General features: G+C 40.8%; 1 protein-coding gene across 3 annotated transcripts in view; it reads left to right on the forward strand.

Annotated features, from left to right (window-relative positions):
- The window catches only part of RAD51B (RAD51 paralog B), a 591,188-nt gene that overhangs the window by 359,897 nt on the left and 212,405 nt on the right, over positions 1-18,886 (forward strand). For all 3 annotated transcript variants that reach the window (XM_074955518.1, XM_074955519.1, XM_074955521.1), the window contains exon 9: positions 14,419-14,543. In XM_074955518.1, coding sequence (XP_074811619.1) covers positions 14,419-14,543 — 125 coding nt within the window. The remainder of the gene's footprint in view (positions 1-14,418; positions 14,544-18,886) is intronic.

Below are 18,886 nucleotides of genomic sequence, written 5' to 3' on the forward strand. Positions count from 1 at the left end.
TAGCTGCACAGACAGTCCTTTTTATCCACTAACCTTTGTTTGCCCAGTCATCTAAAACAGACTGAGAGTATAATAAGCCCAGCTCCGAGCAAACTCTCTCTAACCAAGTGTTGATTTTTCCTTTTTAAAAAAAGAGTCTGTTTTGGTTGCATGGTTGTGAGGGTTTTCTGTTTTTAAGGAAAAATCAACATTTGGTTAGCGAGAGTTTGCTCAGAGCTGGGACTACTTCAAAAGCACCAGTTTTGGGGGTGTAGAGGAGAATGACAAAATACAGTATTTTAAAAGCATTTTTCAAGCCAGAACTTTTCAAACAACCTGCGTGTTCTTTCCTCAGTATTGTGACACCCCCACAAAAACACACCTTTCTTGTGAAATGGGTACTTATCTCATTCTTAACCAACAGCTCCCTCATGTCCCCCTCTGCCTCTTGAGTCTTTAATAGCTTGGAAGCTCTGCACTAGCTTTCTGTGCAGCAGCATCCTGTGTGGACCCTGTTGCAGTGCAGTGAAATTCCCGGAGTGCGGCTTAACGCTGCTTCAGCACAATGAAAGTCCTGAGTGCGGCTTAACGCTGCTTCAGCTCAGTGAAAGTCCCAGGACTTTGTGTGCTGTAGCAGTGTCCACCTGGTGAGTTTCTGCACAGCAACGTAGTGTGCTGTAGAGTCACACCCTAGTTTGCTGTGCAGTAACTTGCTGTGTAGACAAACCATGTGAGCCAAGCTTGGGTCACTCACCCAGAACCCCAAGATAATGTTTCCGTGTAGCACATAGTTGCATGATTCTGTGTTATAAAAATAGTTAGAATGTTTGTTTGAAATATCTGTCTATGTTGCATAACCACAGACATAATCTTAGTGTTGCTAATCCATCATAGAACTGGATGTCAGATCTCACAAGCTAAGTAGGTTGTCAGACTGGTAAAGTACTTGGTTGGGAGCCCTTCATGGAAAATCCAGTGTACTGCAGGAAAGGGTGTTGGTTATTCAGTAAATGATGGCACTCTTCCCTCTGAATCTGTACTGAACCCATAACACAGTGGTATTGGAGGAGAAGCTTTCTCTAGTGAGCCATAAAACCAAGGTCCTGATCACTTCTGACACTGTTTACATGGGTAGAAGTGTTAGCCCTCACACTCTAGCCCAGTTCCAGCTTGGGCAGTTGTGTTCCATCTCCTCCTATTAGGCTAGCAGTTCAAATAGACCTGGTACTCTTGGTGAGTGAAGGGGTGTGTGTGTGTGTTACCATTGACTTTAATGGGGACAGAGTTAGACCAACACTGAGTATCTTTGAAAAATCTCACCCAGAACATGTAGATACTTACACATACAGTAGTTTGTTCAGTCAGTAAAGTTTGTAAAGCACTTTGTATAGCATATATAAATTTCTAAAAATTTCAATAGAGAAGCAGACAACATAAAAAGTCATCTTATGACAAGGATCATCGATATATATGTGATCATTGTCATAAGGTGGCTTATGCTGTCTGCTGCTCTGTAGGAATTTTCAGTAACTATACAGCATAATAAATGATGTGTGAGCTCTTTTATGATATCTGTCTTCTTGTGGAAATGACAGAGAACTCGTGTGGCATAAGAGGTCATTTAACATGTTATATATATCTTACATTTTTATCTCCCACGGTCCTTGCAGAGAACTTAAATTGTTTTAGACAACAGATGTGGAACATTTAAAAATACTTGGAATGTGTGGGAATATACCGGGGAGCCACCTGTCCTGACATTTGAAAGACAGATCCAATTTGTGAACGTTGGTCTCCGCATCAGCATGAGTAAAACAAAGACACAAACACACAACCAAAATAAAACAATGAGAGCTATTGAATACATCCATTACCCACAGAAGCATAGGGAAGGCTGGCAAATTAACTGATCAACTATTCATACTTAGCCAGTCAGTATTTGAAATGATCATTTAATAATCGTGCTCTTGGGCGTTGCATTCTAAAGAAACTAATGATTAAAAAATTGATTGGATTTTGTTTGATTTAATCTAAATAACATATATTTTTACTTTTAATGTTTGACTGTTTTACCAAATAACATCTATTCAGAGTCACGCATTAGTAACTGATCAATCTATCACTTCTAGCAAAGTGAATGTAGCACTGTTCAGATAGCCTGCAGACGAACATAATTTAAACAATAATTTGGTTTTCTATATTGCTGTACAACCAAGGATCTCAAAGTGCTTTATATACTTTATTGAAGTATCCCTTTCCACACTCCTTTAATGTATAGTAAATATTATAACTCCCATTTCACAGATGGAGAGACAGGATAAGTGATTTGTGCAGCACTTGCAGTCCTTTGCTGTGACATCTGGTATATGATCACCCATAATTTCTCTATTATCTTTTCCCTTTATTTATTATTGCAAAGAAGGAAATTTAAATTGGGATGATGCTTGCTTACTTACTTCCCTGCCTCAGTAGTGAATCATGAGGATTTATTGGTTAATATGTATACACTGCTTTGAAAAATATCAGATGTTATATAAATTAGAGAGAAGTTCATATTAGAAATCCAGATCCACCCTACACCCCCCTCAAACTTTGGGGAAGTTCAAGTCTGCATATGGATTTAAACTTCATGACTTAAGCCTCTCTCTGAATTTTTGGTGTGGATGTGAGCTGAATTTCCCAGCTCAGGTCACTCTCTAATATTAAATGTGCAATGTCATTAAATGAAAGCAACTGCTAGTGCAATATTGTAATTAAGAATTTCCACATACAAAGGACAGGACATTATTAGCTATGTTTCCCACAGTGAGTGTAACTCTGCTTTTATATATGATGGCGCAATTGCTGAGTGCTATGAAAGCAAATTCCACTCGCTGAGCAAGGGATGCAGTTACACTTAGTGTGGGAGCCATTACTTGAAATTTCCCATCATTTTTGCATGCAAGACTTAAGCATTAACATTATTGCTTTGCACTTAAATATTTATAAAGTTGCTGTAAATTAGCTGGAGGGGAGGGCCTTGTGATTAAAGGAAGCAGGTTTCATTGAGCAAAACAAGTTCTGATCTGTCCTTTTTTTCACCTCGAATCAGGGCAAAGACCAGCAGCTTGAAGTTGACCTCTCCAAAAAACCTTGCTCTGAAAAGGAAGATGAGAAAAGCTGGAAATGTTCCTTCTAATGCTCTGCACTGGAGCCAGGAAAAGGCAGCTGTTTCTAGTCCTTCTGGGGTTTTTTGTTTGTTTTTTGTTTCTTGGATTTTTTTTTCTTGTGGCTGAAACCTGGGCTTGTTGCCATATCTGTTTGTCTGTCTCCCTCTCTCTCGTGTTGTTTTTCTCAGAGAGCTTCAGAGGCCAGTTGCCCATAGCGAGTTGCTGGGAACAGAGGTCGTTCCTTGTATCGTCTTAACTCTCCATGCCAGAGTGTTCATGCTTGAATGGGAAACAGCAAGATCTGTCAATATAGCCCTTTTCTTCAGAGCTTTGAGGCTGCATTCTCTATGGCCATCTGTTCCCTTTCACCCCTTTGGACAATGTTGCTATTTGAAACCAGCAATTCTTTACTCTCTGGCTCTCTCTCGCTCTCTCTGCCTCCTCCCCTCTTCTGTTTGGGGGTGGGGGAGTTTTTCTGGCTCAGACTGACCTCTTGGGGCTTCAGCCCTTCTATGATTCAAGTTTTAAAAGTGACATTTTGTAACTTTTTATTTCACTGACTTTTAAAAAAATGTAATACACCTCAGGAGAGGAGTTCAGTGCAGTCAAATGAGCAGTTTGGGTTCATGCTGAGATGAATTGCTCTCTTCCGAGCAGCCATGGGTCTTTCTTTGGTGTATGCTGCAGAGTGCAGTTAAATACTTGCCATGCCCTGGGATATTTTTCATTATAACCGGAATGGAAATTAAGGCCATATCAGTGTTTTCATTCTAGCTCTCTGTGGTCAGTCAGTGAAACACTCACCTTTTCAGGTTGAAAATTTCCACGCTTAGGCTCTGTCCAAAGATGAATTTATGTGGTAGGTTTGAGATAAAAGTGATTCATCTGTTTTTGAGAGTGACTGTTTTTATAATGCCTAGTGCCCCCTGCCAAGATCAAGACTCCATTGTGCTAGGTGTTGTACATATAGTAAGAGACCACCCCTGCACCGACCAGCTTGCAGTCTATACAAACAAGACAGGATGGGAAAAGGCAGTACTATGATCCCCGTTTTATAGATGGGGACCTAAGTCACAGAGAGGTGAGGTGATTTGTTCAAGTTCTCCTGGCAAGTCTGTGATAGGAATTGAGTCCAGAACCCCTTAGTCCCAGTCTATCTTAACTATAAGGCCACGCTTCTTCATCTTTCTTTTGAAAAAATACACATTCTTCTTTGTAAATGAGTGAATTAAGACCCACGAGTCATTATAGTCTGTACATATGTAATACATTTTGCAGTGTTTTCTTACTAATCTTGTAAAGTATGCAGCTAAAGGAGGCCATATATGTGTGACTACATAGCTGTGCAATAAAAAATTTAGTTAGGGTGCTCAGTGAATGAGACAAAGTTCTGCAGGGACTCATTGCGTCCCTTAATGTGTATCCCAAAAGATAAAAACTGCCTAGCTGCCAAGGTTTGCAGGTTCCTTCCTTCAGACCTCATACAATGCATGGGCTAGGGCATTAATGTAGTGCCTAAACAAATAGTTCTGCATTTTGAATTTTTTCTATCATTTTTTTAAACCTAGGACATTCTGTCAAAAACTATGTTGAGAATATTTATGTTCAGGGTTAAATACTCAAAAGATAGTAAATTCTACAATTAAGGTTGATGTTGGTCTTTATTTCTCAAAAAAAGTATCATTCTGCATACACACAAGGGGCATATTTAAGATTACACATGTAACCTTACCTTTAACGTTTCCTAATTTTTAAGTTCTTAATTGTGCAACCATAACATTCTCTTAATATAGTTTTTGTGATGGTTATTATTGAAAGATTCCAAATTCCAAAGGTGAAGACCTCCTAATTTGCAAGCATACTACTCTGGACCCAAAATGTCTGGCTTACTCCTACTTTCAGGGTATGGACTAGAGAGAAACTCCAAGTCAAATCAACCCTTATTTTGGGAGAGTTTGGATCTTGTTCCAAACTTTACAGTTCATTCTGATCTGTGATTATTTAAGCCCAGCAGTAATTGTTCTAATTCTGAATTATGTGGGTAGTTCTGAAAACATTTAGGGCTGCACTTTCTGAGGTGTGTGTGAGGTCATAATGCAAAAAGAGGCACTTTTCCTGCTTTGCATAGAGAACTGCACATCTTTCATGTGCAATTTACGCTTGTCTTTTAAAACAATTGAGCCTTTGTTGTCGAGAGTAGTGTTGTGTTTTATTAGAGAATGTTTCAACTTAGGCTATCACAAATTGTTGCTCATTGAGATTTGAAAGTAATTACAAAGGTAGAACAGTGCTGAAATATTCCCAAATTTGGGGTGAATGGATGATTTAAATTGCAGGTTCAACTCCAGCTCAGTTAACAATAATCAGAAATTGTACTAGCTGATGACTTTTTGTTACCCTATGTTAAATGAGTTGACGAAGTCTCAGTCTGCTCCCAAGGAGACAGATGGCCGGGTCAGAAATCCTTATCACGGTTGGCACTAATTGGTCCTCTTGTAGGGCATCTTGACAGAGAAGCCAAGGATTCAACATACAATGGAGACTGGACTCCACTCACAGCCTTTCATATGAAACTTGAGTTTCAATGGCAGCTTGATGCATGGGAAGTTTGCACTGCCACTGTCTGCGCTGTACCAGTTCTGTGGATAAACAGAGGACTTTGGACTCTAGGGTTCCCAAACCATCACCTTTTCACCAGGATATAATTCATGAAAAATATAAATCTAGGAGTTATCGTAAATCCTATACTGTGGCTTCATGAGATGCCCATGGAGTAGTGAGCAGCATCCTGTAGGACTCCTTAAGGTTATTGCTATTTCAAAATGTATCTCTCTCCCTCTTTTTCCAATTCCCCCCCGGGCGAGGTTTTGGTTTTGGCCATCTCTCCTTCTTTTCCACTTTACTGGGACAATAGACACATAGGCTTCCAAACTTCAAGCTGCTTTTTTTCCTTGTCAGGGAGGAGAGTTGCAGCAGGCTCTTTTAGCTTGGGAAGTTTAGAAGAGGGGCATCCAGATGACAGGTAAGCGCTAGCAGAGGTTGACACAGTTGAGCAGCTGAGATTAATCAGCATGGAAAAATAAAATGCTGTACACTGCGGTTCTTCAAGACACTGTGCCAGGGAGCTTGCAGTTGTCTTGACAGAGCGCTACTAAATCTCCCTTCTTTATTCTAGCTTTAAGGGATATGAAAACATTAATCCTAGCATTCTGTGCTCTCACCCCTATGTGCACTCTGATTATTATCATGATCTATCCACTTTCCTCGGGGGCGGTAGGGGGGGATTTAAAAAAAATCAGTAATTTGTAGTATGATTGATTAGATGATAATTAAAAGCATTCTCCAGTTCACAGGGCCTTAGTGTTGCCAAATGCCCTGCTTGGACAAGGATCATTTTGGACCTGTGTGCCCTGGATATGTGTAAACGAGACAAAATTCTGACTCTTTCTGAAGAGTGTGCACACTTGGGAAATGTTTTTGCTGCTAGAATGATTTGCTATTGGAAAGACAGGGTTAAATGATGGGACAGGAGAGGGGGGTTGTTTTGTAGGGGGCAGGACGATGTCAGGAAGATCTGGGCAGCAACAAAGGAAAGGACGGAAAAAGTTACAGTGTGGGAGGATCAGCAGTGGTCATTGAGGAGATATGTTGCAAATCAGTGGAATAGTAGAAAAAAAGAGAGAATTTCTCAAGCCTATTCATAGAAAGGCCAGGAGGGAGGGTGAGTTAGTGTGTAAACAGTTTATCCTTGGTTATAGGGAGGAATCCATCTGTGACCACTCTACTGTGTCCTCTTGTACTCACCTGCACCACATCACCTTCCCAAGTACTTCTGATTGCAAGCATCCATTAGAAATATGGGAATATTGGCGTGCTGGAAGCTGATCAGTTTGTGATTTATTGCCAAACTACAGAAGCAAAAGGTTTGAAGTGGTGAAAAGAAACCATCAGCTTCCTAGGATCATGACTCTCTGCACTCCCCAGATCTGGGCCTGTTTCAGGTGCTGTAAACCACCAGCTGTCTTTCCTCCTCCACAGAGCTCCTGAGAGCTGACCATTTTGTTCAGGGCTGGTGGATTGTCTGGCAAGAAGTCAGACCAGCTGGATTCTCTTGTTTCTTAACGTCAGTTCCATTTTTAAGTCAGCAGACAGGAGCCTCAGTACTGGCTTGAGCATTTGCTCTTTCACTGACTTTCAAAATAAAATGGAATCAACATGAACTCATTGATGCCAGGAGTTGAGATTCCCTAATTCAAAACATATTAATGATAATGGACATGTTGGCCAGCATCGAGAAGCATGAAATTAACAACAAAACCGCATTTGTCTTATTCTCTGGAAGACCCATCCCATATCCTGATACTGAATGGAGGTCCCAACTTATTTCTAAAGATCCTCAGATGTCTTATAGAAAATATTGAAGTATATTCTACTCATAAACAATTCTGCTGGCCTATCACTTATTTTTGTTTCTCTTTCCTTGTTCTTTAAAGAGGATTATGACTTTAGGTGGGCAATAATCAGCAAGAGCAGACAGAGCCTTAAACCTCAGTTAAGGGCAATGTCTACACTATGAGCTAGGGGTGTGAATTCCCTTTCTGGTGTACACATACTTGCACTAGCTCTCATCAAGCTAACGTGAGTATAAATGGCATTGTTGCCGTGGTAACATGGGTAGTACCACCGGAGGCCATGCCGAGTACGTGTCCACCATTTTCAGGCAGATTTGTACTCAGGTTCAGCTGTGCTTCCACTGCCACTACCAGTGCTACCATGGCTACACTGCTAGTTGTATACTCACGCCAGCTCTTTGAGAGTTAGCATGAGTATGTGTACACGAGCAGGGAAATCAGCACCCCTAGCTCGTAGTGTGGACATAGCCATACTCACGAAAGTGACTGTAAAATCGGGGGGGGGCAGGAACCATCTTTTTATTATATGTTTTTTACAGTGCCTTGCACAATGTAGCTGAGGACTCTAGGAGCTGCCACAATACAAAAAATAAATGAGAATAAAATAAAGTGTAAAAATGACATTAGAGTCACTTACTCTCTCTCTGTGATCCCAGATGACTTGGACTGGCACTGCAAATGCCACCCAGGATATAGGAATCCAGCTTTGTCTTGTTCCCTTCATTATCATCAATAGTAAACATTCTGCAACTGGAACATAGCTGACAATTTTCTTTCTCTTGACAATACATTAGGTAGAATAGACTGCAGCACGCTCTCCTGTAGCTGTGTAGCTCCTGCAGCGCTAAGATGCCTGATAATTTGGGCTGCTCAACATTTTTTCATTGAAACGGGTTTTGAATAGAACTTTCTGCAAAGTGTCTGCTTCCTGTGGAAAATGTTGACTTTTCATCAAAAACCTGAAATCCTGGAAACCAAAATGTTTTCAGCCAAAAGCTGAAAACTTTTGGCTGCAAAATGTTTAGTTCTCAATGAAAAGCAGAAATTTTCTGCAGAAAAATTTCCGCTTTCTGACCCGCTCTCAAACTCGCTTGTTTTTGTCAGTAAAGTTGGCAGGTCTGACTTGCGCACTCACAGGGAGAAAATGCATTTAGTAAGAAGGTGCATGTTTCTCACCAGTTATTTTCATGGCCAAACTTAACTTGCAACAACAAACATCCAGTTTTCATGAAAATGTCCTTAATAATAAAAGAACAAATGGTGAAAAATACAGAAAATATGTTGTACTCTAGATCTCCCCCTCAAAAAAACTGAGCCACATTCTGCCCTTCCCTACAGCTGTATAACCCATTGACTCTAGTAGGGCATAATGAAGGATAATATTTGCCTCTATATTTTTCATAAGGCATCAGCATTTCATGTTTGGCAATTACTTAGATCTTGATAGTGCCCTTGTGTACCTCCCACAGTGTTTTGCCCTGTGTAAGTAATTTTAAATGGTGAAAAGGGTAGGTTTTTTTATTGCTGTGTCTGTGATTTATGCTTACAGGGCTGGCACGTGAGTTTGTCGGTCTTTGCCTCCCACCCACTGCCTATTAGTTCCGTGTGGACTGGCAGAGGAGGGTATGTCACATAAAGGGTACGGAATGCACCTTGGCCAGCCAACTCAGAGAATGAGATCATCATAACTGAACGGCAAGGCAGTCAAGCTCCTGTCCTGACTAATGAACATACTGCAAAGGAAAGAGCTTAAAATGACAGAGGACGGGAAGTGGGCGGTAGAAGGGCACTGTGGTTAGTGACTTCATATAGAAGTTTGTCCTGTGGCTTTTTATTGGGTAATGGGTTTTTCCACCATTAGATATTTTTATCCCTATACTTTTTGAATAGGGTCAAACTGCGGGGGTGATAGCTTCTTCTGGTGTCATTAGAGACCTGCTCAAAAAAGCCAGGCTAAGTAAAGTACAGGTGAAGAGCAGTGGTCTTTCTATGCTCTGCCAATGAACCACAGCTCCTGCCCTGAGAAACCCACACTGTCTGAGCACAGAGGGAAAGTACTTTCATTCTTATTTAAGAACATGCCCTTTTTGTTGAGCTCAGAATATTAATTCATTTATAAATATTTTCTCTGTGCTTTTCAAAGTTATTATTTTTAGTGAACATGTTGTTGCTGAAAGATGACAGAGTTGACTACTTTGGAGACCATTTTCCTCTCTTTACTTCAGTGTGATGTTGTGTGTAGACCCCTTGCCATGTATGGTGGGGAAATATTTTAAACCCAGTTGCTGAGGGTTTGGGAGGGTGATTTCACAAACCATGCCAAGTTACACCAGTCTGCAACATATACCTGTTGTGTAGGGAAGTGAGAGATGCTTGTGGGTTTGGTTTTTTTTTTTAGTTTAGTTGATAGAAAAAGCAAAACTCCTAAGTACATCTTGGGCTTGGGTTATAACTAGCACCAGGTGTCATTGCATGAAGACTGATGCATGCACAACTGACACTTTTTAGGACAACAAAGCCTCATCTTATTTCAGCTGTACATGGCTCATCTTCTTGCTGGAAGCAGCATTTTGGATTGCACATTGAATTTATTCCTTTCTTTAGTTTTTCCTCTGGCTGTGGAAAGCCATTAACTTTGTGTTTGACTTTAGCCACAGAAGGCTTTATTTTCACTTGTGGCAGCAGTTAAGTGTGACCCAGCCAGTTTTTCTGTGGACAGAAATTGGCCTACCATGCACTTGTACTCCAGAACAGTTACAGCCCCTTGTCAATGTGCCTTACTCCTGACCGGAGGGACCATCTTTTGTGGAGGAGAAGATAGAACATTCTTTATTCTCATTCAGTCCTTGGCCTTCCTGTTGATGTTGCCAACAAGGTGGTCAATTAGTGCCAGTTGCCAATGGGATTTTGTGATATGGACTGAGACCTCCAACTCATTTCATATACGTTACTGATCAGCCAATAGACAGGAACTCGACCTGGATTGGAATCAGTAACCTTGAGTCTAAATGGCAACCCTGTGTTCTATTACCTATCTCTTGTTTATGAGCTTGATGCTGTCTTTGAGCCCAGCTGCAGGGTGATCTGGTACAAAAAATCTCCAGATATGAAACTACTAGAAATGGGAGGGAGAGGCAGAGAGTGCAGGGAAGGGATGTTTCTATGAACATAGTAACATTTGTTCACCTCATGAGCTCATTAATGATCAAATAGCTTTTGAGATAATAGAAAAGATAAGAATTTTTTTAACAGTGCATTTCAATTTTAATCCATTTTCCTTCCATTTCCTCTTTCCTGCCTCTGAAACATCTGCTGTCTTCTGGTGTTTGGTACAGGGAGGAGGGGAAAGAATATCTATTCTCACCATCCTTGAACTTTCCTGCAAAGTTCCCCACTTGCTAGTTTTTCCTCCTGTTTGTTGCCTAATATATAAGTCTGCAGCAGACCTACAGTATCTCTTTAAAATGGAAACCTTTTCTGCAAAGCATTCCTTTTCACCCTGTAAAAGTTCTGCACTGTAAATTTGCTCCAGCTTTAATAACCACTTTGCACCAGAGTCATAAATTTGAATAACTTCATGGAAGAAGATTTGCTGGAAAGTGGGTCACACAAACAGTCTTCTTCCTGACAGGTGCTGACACAGCCTGGTACAACAGCATTTTTCCTTTAAAAAATGAAGAGGCTACAGCAATTAACTTGCCTGCCTTCTTTTAAACTGCCGTGAGCCTGGTCCTGCCCTCCTTGCACCTTCAGAATTCCTGTTGGCATCAGTGGGAGTTTTGGATCTGCAAGGAATGCAGGATCAGGAAGAGTAACGGTGTGTTTTCTCCTCAACTCAGACCCTAGACATTTAACTATTTCATTGCCCAGCTCAGCCTTCCTGTCTACATTGAAATGTCAAGATGGTCTATCAAATAAGGGCTAATATCAGAGGCACAGAATTTTGGAGGGTTCATCTCTGAACTTAATGGGTAGCCCCTTGCACGCTAACAGGCCAATCCAAAACCCACATGTGACCCCCACCTTTACTTTGTGATCCTTGCCCATTTCTAGCTGTGATTAAAAAAAAAAAAAAAAGGACAATACAGTTTGGATGCAGGCCTCCACCTTATGCCACATGGCTATGAGCGGGCTGGAAAATCTTAAGGCTCCCTCTTTTTACTCTCATTCTCATCAAGTCTGTTCTAATAATAATGTAATACATTTTGGCCTAATATAGAGTGTTCTGTCCAATGATGTCGAGTCTAAGCACTTTGCAAACCTTAATGAATTGCAGTAAATAACTTGCTCGGTGTCACCAAAAGGGTCAGTGAGTGGCATAGCTGGTAATCGAACTCAGACCTCCTTGGCCATGGCTCCAAATATTAGAACATATTCCGTCATGCAGCTGGTAGACTGTACTGGAGAGGTAGAAAGAGAAGATGTTATTGTCAGCACATCTGCCTTTCCAATACAGATTGGTTAGACTAACCGAACAGCATTCCTGACATTGCAACTTCCCATTTGCTGTTGCTGCTGCTGCTTCTGGAGGTATTTATCCATGTGAAAGCTTGACATGTATCAACATAAAGAAAAGCGATCCTCAGAGCAGGATAGTGCTAGTGTGGACTGTCTTCAAACCAGATCACATAATGTTCTGGAAAAGTGCTTACATGTGGGAATAAGGTGTAGCGTTTGGATACAATGAGAGAAGTAATTCAGAGTAGCACAGAGTATAAGTTCATACTTAAGCACTACCTTTGATAAGAAATGTTATAAATTTCATGTGTGGTTTCAAATGTTTTAGAGTCTGATTCAAAACCCCCGATGTCAATAGCGTATCAACTTATGCCATTGATTTACATGGACCGTGGATTAGCTAGGATGGACTCCATATCCTTCTGGCTCAAAGTGTGCTTAGTGCATGACAAACACTATATATTTACCATCATTTGCAAGTTACCAACCTTACTGGCAACCATACAAGTTACTGGCAATTACTCTTTATTAATACTTTTCTGGTGGCCTCACCAATTTTTCCAAAGCACAAGTTCTAAGTTAAAAAAAAACCAACAACAACATTTCTGCCCTCTATAGTTGTGAAGAAAGCCTTCCACATGTGAAAGTGCTGATGGCTCTGGTCCTAAGTCTACAGACAGCCTGAAACAGTAGTTCTAGTTGAGGTATGAACTTCCCTTTTCACCTCAGTGAGGTATTTTTTCAGAACCCTACTGGTTACAAATTCACTGTCCACATTAACTATTTCACTATTGATCATTTTAACAGAAACATCCAGCTATTCTGGACTCTTGGGTGGAGAGCAAGTAAAGAACCCCCTCTTTTTTCTCAATCCAACTTCTGTTTCCCAGTTTGAAATATGTCATGCTGCATGGCCATGTGAAGTAGCTCTTCCTGCTCCATGCTTGAGAACACCTTTAAACGCTAAGAAGGTTTTAACTCTTTGTTTATACCAGCCTAGAAGCTGAAGAAAGAAAATACTTTGATAATGTGGCCTGATGGCAAGGGTAGAATTTCTCCCTACAGTATATTCTCCAGAGTTTTGCCCAGTCTTGTTCTAATTGGCTCAAGTGATCAGGATTTCACTGGTGTCCTTTGGAAACTCTTCCACCGTGTAATAAATCTGTCAGGAAGTTTCCTGACATTCAATATAATTTTCCTTTTACTAATCCTCAGTCCAATACTCTTAGTTATACTCTCTTGTACTATCTCAAAAATTCACCTCTCTACTCATACATCAGTCTCTTCCTACCCCCTTTAATCATTTTTGTTGCATTTCTCTGAATTCTCTCCTATTTCTCCGTATTTTTCTTTTGTTGAGGTACCTCTTGGAGTAAAAACAGATCAACCATCTATCTCTCCATCTTGTATGGAACATGTGGTATTCAAAAGAAAAAGAGCTAGGGCTTCTGCCAGCATTATAGATGGATCGGTCTCCTATTTTAGGATTAGAAAAGTCAAGTGAAATGGTAGGTTAGCAAGCCGGGTCACGCTGCATTATTAGAAGTGCCTTCCCCTGTGTCATCATAGCTGACCAGCGCAGAGTATGCTGAACGCATTTTCCCCAAGGCTTGTACAGAGTTCACACAAATGAGAAGATTCCAAAATCTAACTTCCAGTTAGGCGGGGGGAGGGGGCAGTTTCATCCCAGATGTAACTCCATTAACTTCATTACTATTACTGGTATCTGAGGCAGGAGTTGGCTCAGTTTTTGGAGACCTCTGACATTAACTCAAGTTTTACAGAATCTGTGAAATTTCTAGTAGTGTGGGGTCGAGTTTAACTTTGAGATCAGAGGCATGACTGATCTCTTTCCTGGCTCCACAGTTATGCCCCATAAAACTCCTCCTTCATGATTTCTTTTAATAACTTCTCTTTCCTGGCCCTCTTCCTTGTCTCCAGACCTCCAGAAGATGGGACTGCATGGAAGCAATAGGCTTAAAGAGAAAAGTGGGTGGAGGGGATGAGCAAGAGAATGAGCTTGGTTCTGTTCTGACGAACACATAATAAACAGAATTTTGGATCTCGATATTGGTCTCAAATTTCTTTCCCAGTACCTGAAAGTGCTTCTCCTGTATGGCGCAACACCAGATACTTAGAAAAGCATGGTAATATGCATTGGAAATTAGACTCTGCTTTGCAATATAATGATAGTCCATGGTAGTACTCTGCAAGAGGAGGACTTACAGCAGACCCATGCCTACAAGACAGGGAATGCTTAAGAAAAAGTGGAGAGTTCCTGCAATTGAAAGTGTAAGCCAAGCATTCATATGAATGCTTAGTTTGTGGAATGAGCTGACACACATGGCAAAGATTCCTCAGTGAAACACATCCTTGGTGCAGGCATGACACATTGAACTCAGAAGTTGTATTGTTTTTAGTTTCAGGAACATCTGGGAGCAAGGACAGGGAACCCAGCTATGTGACAGCAGCACTGGGGAACACATGGAGTCACAGCGTCAACAGCAGGCTCATACTACAGTATCATGACTTGCACACAAGACAGGTGAGGAACTTATCAGGAAAAAACAGTAAAAATTGAGTGCCCAGAACCTCATAACCTGTGCTCTAGGGGATGGGCTCACTGTGAGTTGGCTCAGAGAGGGCTCTGTGAGAACGCTGGCCCCTTGTGCTTGGGGTTATGGTTTATGGAGTGCATTGGCACCATGTTCTTTTGGATGGGGGCCATTCCTTGAGTGCTCTGACACTCTGTGTTCTGGAGCAGGGATGTTGTTTTCTGAGTGACTTGGTACCTGATGTTCTGGAGATGGAGGGTTGTCCTTTGAGAACCTTCCCACTCAGTGATCTTTGGGGCAGTTCTCCATGTGCCCTGAACTCTGTATACTATCTGATTTTCTACAAGTCTTGAGCAAAATATATGTTGTGAGTATTCATAAAGAAACTCCTATAGTTTTTGCACCAATCTGCAAGTGAAATTTTCCTGTCTCCACCTGCAGTAATAGCTTTTGACTGCAAATACGGTGAAAATTTTCCAGGAGCATTTTTGCAATAGCGAGAGAACTCTCCATTTTTGCTGAGAAATGTTACGATGTGCAGTGAAGTGCGGTAGAATTTTTTGCTTGCAAAAATCACCTTTTTCGTTTTTGAAAAAAACAATGAAAAATTGGGATTCAAGACATAATAGGTTTGTTTTTTGAGAGGCCAGCACAACTCATGATGTAATTTATTCCCTTTGGATGTCTGTGTGGTTGGACTTTCTTGGATTTGCATGTTTCCTTATTACGCCACTGTAACTCTTTCCAAAGATCCTGCTACTCTTTCTAATGTTACTGATTTCCTGTTCCTTAAAGTCAGGGTGTTGTCGGAAAAATGACTATGTAAAACTTGCACCTTCTTATTTCTCATATTTGCTCCCTATATGTCTGCCAGTCAGAGCTTCTGATTTTACAGCCACAAACCAATGGTTCCTTCTGTTAGCCAACCAGGGCCCAAACAGCTATAGGAGAGTGATTCTACCACGCACATAATCAGTGAAGTTCTCATTTCAGCATCCTTATTCCTGGGGATGATGTACAGTGTGAGGCAGAAAATTCAGCTGGATTCTCACATCCCAAGTTGAATTTGTATCAAAGACAGGTAGAAAAAGAATCTTTTGACATATAGAGTGGGCAAATTTACTTTGGAGTCATTGAAAAGTAAATATGGAACCCAAAATGTCATTTGTACAGAAACACATTTCTGAATACAGCTGCTCTTTAAGTTCTTCCTAGTTCTGCTTTACATTCTGTGCTACAGGGAGTTCTGGTTCCTCTAGACATGTTGTGAAAGGTAGAAAGAAGCCAATTGTGTCCTGGATCATTTTAAATGAGATTTGCAGGGGGCTGGGGTGACTGGGTTTAGTACTGCTTTATAATGTACAAAGCAGGCTAAGTAGGCTAAACATTCTGCTGTTTTCACCTGAGAGAAATTCAGGATATCAAGTCAGGTCTTCCCTGACTTTGCTGGAGAACTCATGGCAAAGGTTTGAAAGTAACAGATATGATAGGGTTAGTCTGAAGAAATAACTGTTAATCCTCTTCATCACAAGTATCACACTTTTTTCTTTTGCAGTTAGATATGTTTGAAATTAGAAAGTTTTGTGAAACACCCTTAGTGCATACTGGAAGCTGTAGTCCAGTACACAGCAGCCGCATCACTGGGCAGACCTCCAGCTAGATCACCATGGCATACCACATCATCTCCCTAAAAAGATGGAGGGCATGTGGGGTTTCCAAAGTGCCAAAGTAGGACCTGGGCATCAGATAGAGGGTTCGCTACCCTGGGAAGGTGGCATGATGACCTGTGGCTGGACCCGGTTCAAAATCCCTCCTGCAAACAACAGGAGATCCTTTCTGGCATAGAAGAAAAACCCTGTTTGGGGAAAAAAGTTCTAGTTATTTATTTTAGAGCACCAACCCAGGGTAAAAATGTCTTCATAAAGGCTCTCAGATCCTCAGTTTACCTATTGAAAACAAGGTTTACAATACAAAGTAAGCAAAGTAAAGTGCATACGGTTATAGTCGTGCCTCAAGAAGTGAAAAGTAAAAACTTCCTATGATACTGTCCTCTGTATAAGTGCTCTTTGAAAATTAGAGGCATCTGTCCTGCATCAGTCCCTTGAGTTCACTCAAACAAGGGAAAAATCAGCACCTGAAAGGCAGAGGACTGTATGGCCAGATTCTATCAACTCAGCAAAGGAGTGGTGTCCTTCCTAGTATGAAGCTAGCATAAGTGAGAGAGGATCCATAAGTAGGACAAAGAGATTTCCTAAAGCATAATATGTGAGAGATACCACAGCATATCAGGTTGCTAGATGCTCATTCTCAGTTGGAGAATACTCATTTTCTTGGAGAAGACTCAGATATTATATGGGTATTCATAATCCTGAATGGTCTGGGACAGGGTGATTCCAAGGCATCAGATTGAAGAATGAATATTTGAGTGAAGTCAGGGAAATGAAGCCCAGAATTCTGGCACAGGATCGCTTTTATTGTGGAAAAGACAGTGTCATGTTGCATAGTGCACTGGGCAGTTTGGAGCCGCCTGTGACTGGTGAGTTCTACTCAAAGAGAAGCCAGGGTGGCAAAGTAATGAAACACCTGTAACAGTTTGCCTGTCTTAAAATGGACCATGCTTGCTTTTTGTGTAGAGAACAGCAGCTTTCTTTAGTGCCTCATTTATCCAGGAGGAGTTGGGGTTGTGAGAAGAAATACTTCCTTTTGTTCGTTTTAAACCTGCTGCCTGTTAATTTCATTTGGTGACCCCTAGTTCTTGTGTTATGAGAAGAAGTAATAACACTTCCTTATTTACTTTCTCCACACCAGTCATGATTTTATAGACCTCTGTCATAACCCCCCGTAGTCATCTCTTTTCCAAGATGAAAAATCCCAGTCTTATTCATCTCTCTTCATATGGAAGCTGTTCCATACCCCTAATCATTTTTGTTGCCCTTTTCTGTACCTTTTCCAATTCCAATATATCATTTTTGAGATGAGGTGACCACATCTGCACACAGTATTCGAGATGTGGGTGTACCATGGATTTATATAGAGGCAATATGATATTTTCTGTCTTATTATCTATCCCTTTCCTAATGATTCCCAACATTCTGTTAGCTTTTTTGACTGCCACTGCACACTGAGTGGATGTTTTCAGAGAACTATCCACAGTGACGGTAAGATCTCTTTCTTGAGTGGTAACAACTAATTTAGATCCCACCATTTTGTATGTAGAGTTGGGATTATGTTTTTCAATGTGCATTACTTTGCATTTATCAACATTGAATGTCATCTGCCATTTTGTTGCCCAGTCACGCAGTTTTGTGAGGTCCCTTTGTAACTCTTTGCAGTCTGCTTTGGACTTAACTATCTTGAGTAGTTTTGTATCATCAGCAAATTTTGCGTTCCAACTGTTTACCCTTTTTTCCAGATCATTTATGAATATGTTGAACAGTACTGGTCCCAGTACAGACCTATGATTGACACCACTATTTACCTCTCTCAATTCTGAAAACTGACCATTTATTCCTACCCTTTGGTTCCTATCAGTTACTGATCCATGAGAGGACCTTCCCTCGTATCCCATTACAGCTTACTTTGCTTAAGAGCCTTTCGTGAGGGACCTTGTCAAAGGCTTTCTGAAAATCTAAGCATACTATATCCATTGGATCACCCTTGTCCACATGTTTGTTGACCCTCTCAAAGAATTCTAGTAGATTGGTGAGGCATGATTTCCCCAACAAATCGTGTTCATCTGCGTGTCTGATAATTCTGCCCTCTACTATAGTTTCAACCAATTTGCCTGGTACTGAAGTTAGGCTTACTGGCCTGTAATTGTTGGGATCACCTCTGGACCTTTTTTTCAAAAATTGGCGTCACATTAGCTATCCTTCAGTCATCTGGTACAGAAGCTGATTTAAATGATAAGTTACATACCACAGTTAGTAGTTCCACAATGTCACATTTGGATTCCTTCAGGACAGAAGCAATATTCCTGAGGTGGAATCTCCATTCTGTACCAAAATTAATCATGCCATCCAAGAACACAGCCACATACTGCTAATAATAATTGAGGACGTGGTCCCTAAACTTCTGTGAAGTGCGATGATGAAATGAAAGAGCTCTGAGGAGGTGGCAAAGGAAGTTAGTTCTTTTTGGACTCCTTTGTGAGGGGAATTTGCTAACATCCTTTTGCTAAGTATAAAATAGCGATTTATTTATTTTTTCTCTAACAAGTCAAATAGGTCATTGACATGGGACTAGGGTAGGTATCGAACAGTGAAACTCTATTCATTCTTCTGAAGTCTACACAGAATCATATGGGCCCATTGGGTTTGGGACAAAAACAATG

The sequence above is a fragment of the Natator depressus genome, chromosome 6 (genome assembly GCF_965152275.1).
Source record: "Natator depressus isolate rNatDep1 chromosome 6, rNatDep2.hap1, whole genome shotgun sequence".
Taxonomy (NCBI): Eukaryota; Metazoa; Chordata; order Testudines; family Cheloniidae; genus Natator; species Natator depressus.